This window comes from Bombus vancouverensis, chromosome 8 (assembly GCF_051014615.1).
Source record: "Bombus vancouverensis nearcticus chromosome 8, iyBomVanc1_principal, whole genome shotgun sequence".
Lineage (NCBI taxonomy): Eukaryota > Metazoa > Arthropoda > Insecta > Hymenoptera > Apidae > Bombus > Bombus vancouverensis.
The window spans coordinates 14,582,283-14,588,282 of NC_134918.1; the positions used below are offsets into that span (position 1 = coordinate 14,582,283).

At 45.6% G+C, this 6,000-nt stretch overlaps 2 protein-coding genes across 4 annotated transcripts in view; one reads left to right on the top strand and one right to left on the bottom strand.

The window, feature by feature from the left end:
• The window catches only part of LOC117153925 (uncharacterized), a 125,352-nt gene extending 120,594 nt beyond the window's left edge, over positions 1-4,758 (bottom strand). The window contains exon 1 of one of the 3 annotated variants that reach the window (XM_033328453.2): positions 2,259-4,758. In XM_033328453.2, the coding sequence (XP_033184344.1) occupies positions 2,259-2,844 (586 nt within the window). In that variant the 5' untranslated portion in view covers positions 2,845-4,758. The remainder of the gene's footprint in view (positions 1-2,258) is intronic. The other 2 variants (XM_033328446.2, XM_033328462.2) reach the window with 2 other exon arrangements.
• Positions 2,920-5,579, top strand: LOC117155827 (uncharacterized). Its single transcript, XM_076621165.1, is given in 7 exon segments — positions 2,920-3,043; positions 3,994-4,100; positions 4,103-4,186; positions 4,189-4,210; positions 4,213-4,686; positions 4,689-4,727; positions 5,530-5,579. Coding segments are annotated over 7 exon segments (900 nt in total).
• Positions 5,580-6,000: the final 421 nt, after the last annotated feature.

Below are 6,000 nucleotides of genomic sequence, written 5' to 3' on the forward strand. Positions count from 1 at the left end.
ATCGCGAGGCTCGCGACGCCGACACATTACGCCGCGATAATAAACATGAAAGATAACTCGACGTACAGCCAAGTATAAGTACAATAATATTTAGTTTTTATAGAATAATCAGTGAATTTATCGGTGGTAAATCGAGCGGACGATACACGAGAATTTTTCCTATCTTTCCTCTGTCCCACTCTCGTATTCTACCATCGATCTATTCTTTATCAGCGAATGCGTCGAAATCGAGGTAAGAAGTTTTTCTATGCTAGTTTTATCTGTCGATTGGATCGTCGCTGTTCACGTGTCCACTACTTCAAACACGTGTCATTGAGGCTGAATTAAAACTGTATTAAGACTGGTCGATACGTATCATAAGCTCGAGCAAAACATATTCAACGATACGTCGAATAGCTTAACGTTCCCGTCGAAAATATGTTCGTGTCTCGTATGATGTCACCATGCAAGTTCGACTAAATAAAAACCAAAACGTTATTGGTATATTTGCTCGAGTAGTCAATCGGCATACGCTTTACTGTCATGAATCATAAGGCTTAATAAGACGCAAATTATTGACACAATTTAATCAGTTGAGACGCAGATACGGTGAAAACCGATGTTTTAGATAAACACGATTATTAAGAAGCGGCGCTCAATAAACGAATGACCACTATTTCCTTTAAATAACGATGACTATCGTTCCAGTTAACGATAAGAATACACCACGTACTTTCTGATGGAAAATACGCTGCTTACTCGTATGACGTAACGCTAAAAATTACAAGAACACGCAAGAAGCGCGAATTTCAATTACATACGTGTATACGTTGCTTCGAACGAAACGCTACACGAATTTATTCATGGAGAATTCCCTTATGGCGAAGGGAAATCGTTGGCAGATTGCATGCACGCGGCAACGACGGGCGTGCAACGAAAGGAACATCTTGTAAAAGGGAATTCACCTTCCCATCGTAAAACCGTGCCGCCGCAATTGGCGAACCTTCCATGTTTTTGCGTATGAAAACGCAACGAAACGCAACGAAACCCGGTTTCAGGTAAACTCCGATTCTCGCGATCTCGCGCCGCTTATTCCTACAATGGAACGAACGTACAATGCATCGATCATTCGACGAGCTGAAGGTAACAATGGCCCGTGCCAAGGTTGTGCGGGGGTGGCAGCGTCGAATGCTAGCAGGGAGGCTCCATTGACAGCTGACGGATCGAACGCTCGCCACGTTTTCCCCCAAAATGCACGGGATCGTTTCATGTTTCGTTCACGGACAAATAGCGGCTGGCATGACGCATACGTTCGTTTGTCTCGGAAATCTCCGGTTTCGTTACCGAACCAACTCTTTGGGAAATCGACAGAGACAGAAGGAACCGCTTAATCGTCCTATTGATACGAGTAGTTTGATACCGACCACGGTAAACAGTGTATTCGAAGATCTTTAACGTTACGATACTACCAATCTTTAATATATATTTTCCCAATAATATACTGCATATAATTATGATCGTACTTAAAATGATTTAATAAAAATAGATAAATGTGTAATAATTATGTTTCTATATACGTAAAAAGAACAATATTTTTATAATTATATAAAGTAAGAAGTCCAAAATATGTCGTACTTGGTAGTTTTAGTGTCAACTCTTAACTGCTATGGAAACGGAAATAAGTTAACTCTTTGCTGAGATACCTCGATAAAAAATTCAAATCTAATCTCACAAGTTATAATTTTAAGACCCGATCTAATTGAAGATTACTGCAACACTTAGCGTCATGTTTCATTTCACATCGAATTTATAACACTATTTATATCTAACGTCCGCGATACTCTACGATTCCATAGAACCAATTAAGAATTCAAAATTGGAACTTCCCTTATACAAAAAGACTAAAGTTTGGGCTCGCTATTTATAACTTTATAATTAGCTATCACGATTGAGGACACTCTACCTATTATCTATCTTGCCAAACAGTGAAATCATCTAAGGAAGCAATAAAATTAATATCATAATCCAGTAACCGACAAGAGCAAAATTCTAAGATTCAAATGAGTAACTGGTTGCGCAAGCGGATGTAAAATCGGAAATGCCGAATTACCAGCGCGACTTATTGCCTCATCTCGAATCACTCGCGATATTATAATCCGTTGCGTCACCCTGATTTATCGTTATACGCGCTCGTCACCATAATTCCATCGCGCTGTTTCGGCAAAAACGCGCCATGCAACGCGATAAGTAGAGAGAATTTGCATGTCTCGAAGACTCACCGTTTTCGGTGCCTCGAAGGGGGCCAGAAGGACTCCCGCCGGTGGAGACCCCTTCGTCCTCGCTGCTGCTGCTGCTACCATCACTGGGACTGAAACTTCTCCTGCTGCCAGTCCCTCTGACGATCTTCTGTCCGCTACCGGCTGTACCGTTATTATTGTCGTGCATCCTACTCTGCAGTCTCTCGTGTATAGTCCTTACGCGAGAATGTAGCCTCTGTTGTTGAAGGGAACCCACCGAAAAGTCCAAAGGCTGATCGATTTCCGATTGAATCTGCGACTGTCTTTGTACTTGACCGCATACCGTGCCAGCAACCAGACTCTGCGACTGAGGGACTTGCTGACCGAGAGGCGACACTTGCTGTTGTTGCTGTTGCTCTTGATGAACGGTACTTGGCGGACTCCACCACTGGTGACCACCTTGAATGGATCTCCAAGCCTCGATGGTGTTGTTGTTCGTCGGGCTGGTTTGCTTTTGCTTCTGTGGCTGCATCTGCATCTGCTGTTGAGACTGTTGTTGCTGTTGAACCATCGCAACCTCCACCAGGTTATTGTTCTCCAGCAGATGCATGCTGGGGGTCTGCGTCATCGACGACGGCAAAACGAAAGAGGAAGCGGCCACCGAGGGCGGGCTCGGCTCTTGACGCTGTCGATGGATGGAATGATGATGTTGCTGTCTGTGCTGCTGATGTTGAACCGACTGCTGTTGTTGGTGTTGTTGTTGCTGCTGCTGCTGTTGTTGTTGCGAACTAGATGGTACGACAACCGGAGGCGGAATTTGCCGGACGGTCCGCGCGGCCTCGGCGACCCACCGGCGCACCGCCTCGCTGTCGAGACCCGCCAGCCCTGCGGACTTTGTTTTCGACTGTCCTCCGGGCGATGATAAACCCTTATCGGGTATCAGGCCGGGTAGCGCGAGGACCCCGGTGCCCGCCACCGCGACCCTGGGTCCCGAAACGCCCCCGTAAGCAGCCAACGCCGCGAGATCCAACGTGGTCACCTGCTGGCTCTCTTTATCGGACAAGTTTCGCTATTCTTCCCCCTCTTGTACTATTAGACGTCCTATTTTATCGTTGATCAGATGCGTCGATCTTGTTTATCACTAATATCGCGTTACACTTGCAACACCAATAGCTTCACTCCAGACAGAGTAGGTTCATACGATGTATCTTTGCTTCTTCGACATTTATATTATTAATGTCACAAAGGAGAAACGTCTTTACAAATACAAAATATCCTGTGGATGTTTATTATCCTTCGATATCACAGTATATTCCTGAAGAAACACTACACTGACAAGCACAGATATGTTCCTCCGACACGTTCCGAACGTATCCCAGTCTCGCACGGTCACCGGCTCTGCAGTCACTCGTTACATGAATTTATCAGTCGCGTCCATTACACGAACACTTCCCGATAGATATAGTTATTAAACGGAACAGCGTGACAAACACGTATGGTCGTTATTATCGCATAGTTCCTGCCTCCGCTTCCCGTGCAATTCACCTGTCATCGAATCAGACTGCCAAACACCTCGCGTCGATTTCTCTAATTGCCACCAGCGCCAACTGTCAGCTGTTTTACAGACGATTGGTCCACGCGTTTTTCACCGCGTAGAATCGTGCACCTTGCAGCCCGCGAATATTCAAAAATCCTACTGTCCCTCTGACCTGTCATCAACGTGTCAGACACAGCGTCACCCATCAGTGAACTCGCGAACAGTTTCGATGCTCTCCAGCAGAACGTACGCGAGCATGTTCGATCGTAAATCTCTCTCAAAATCCTTTCGATTCCATTGCAAACCGTCACGATATCACTGTGTCACATTTGAAGCTGGCGAATATCTCCCGTGGTTCCGCGTTCCACACGTGCGATACCGTTTCGTCATAAGTTTCACACACACCGCACGACTCAGCTTTCCCCTCGGTCGTTCCTCGAGGTGTTCGCGGTGCGAGATCGGTGGAAAGAGCAAAGTATCGTTATCGCAGGAACACGAGCATCCGCGACGAGCTACGGCGGTGGCAGCTACGGCTGCGGCGGCTGGTACGGCGGTCAGATGCTGTCGCGTGCATGTGTGCAGCTACACTAGAGGGCCCACGTACGCCCGGTCGGCCGCCTACCGGCCACGGGGAACGCGGACGCGTACGCGGACTGTCGAACGCAAAGTGGGGGAGTTGTTTGAGGAAGAAAAGAGACGGAACGGTTCTAACCTCGGCATGAAACGCTGAAAGCACAACGAAGAGGTTCGACTAGAACGAAAAGCAGCGGACGAACGCCTGGACGTTCATATTGGTGGGGAAACAAGCAGCGTCGGTGGGGAATGAAGCTCCAATCGCAAAGGAACGCGGATCACGCGCGACTCCGCCCGGCAAGGAAAGGCGAGTTCTCTGGTCGCGAGCGCGAGCGCGCCTTTTTACCTCGCGTGTACCGGCTACTACTGCTGCAACCAAACCACGGATAGAGGGAGAGAAGGTGAGTACATTTGCATATGCGAGAAAAGCGACCAATCGCGGCACTCGCTGCCCCCTCTGACTCGATATCGCGATAACGATTAGAGCTTTCGAATAAATACAATATAAACAACTGACACCGATGTCGTTACCACGTCCACTCTTGTAAACATCAGGCACTGACTATGTAAATATTATCCCAATGGAGGGCGCTTCTTTATAAGGCTCATGTATATACGCAGAACCACTGGACGCAATTAATTCAGATGAGCGTCACAGGTGGCGTTTTTTCAACGTTAGTGGCGCAGCTGTCTCGCGGTGCAAAATTATGGAAACAGGTTGGTTTCGATTATTTTTATGATTGTTAGATCGTAGTTTCTGCTTTGACGATGAGCGTTTTTCGTATGGTGTAAGGTATTTAGGTAGAGTAAAGATAAAGACGATAGGATGCTTGAAAAAAATTAGTTAAAAAAGTAACAGTGAGAAGTCTTTATCAAGACATCTATCACCGTGTTTTCTGTTAATCTCGATAGTAATTTGGCGGGAAACTGTGTTTATATCGTCACTTATAGAAAACGTTAGAAGTTTTCGATAAATTTCGATAAAATAAGTGATCTCGAGATTCGATTCTACATGTTGAAACGCTTTTTGCATGACCTGAAGGACAAACTGTTTGGTTGATACTGTCTGCAGTCTAATGAATCTTAGATTAACAACAGGTGAGTAAGTACATACATGTGTGTATACTTTTAAAGGTTAAAGCCGCTTGGTTCAACGACCTCTCGAACAATAGCGTTATTGTGTGTTGCATATGTACGCATTAGCAAATGTAGTAAAACAACCAATAATACATAATAATACAAGAACAGTGTAACCAAGTTACAGTATCCATAGCAGCGATAGCGTTTATCTATCGAACCGAACCTTCGATATCGAATTACATACTTCGAATCTAACTAAAATCCAAACACTTACTTGATCGATTTTCACGAACTTAACGTCGCAAATTATAAATACATTCGATGATGTATCTCAGACGCCATTTTTTTCTGTATCACTCCTGGCCATCTCACAACCCCGCGATGGTATACAAATATTCAGGAATCCCTATCCCGTCCGCCATTCCTCCGAGTCCGAGTCTCACCTATCATATTTCTATGCACACACATTGGAACCCACCACTCCCAACATTTAAATGCGGCATGCGCAGTGCCAGTGCAAAAAAAATGAGTCGCTTTAAAGTGGGCCTTTATTGGTCGTAGCAGCCGTGCAGTATCCCCACCCTCGCGCTACGT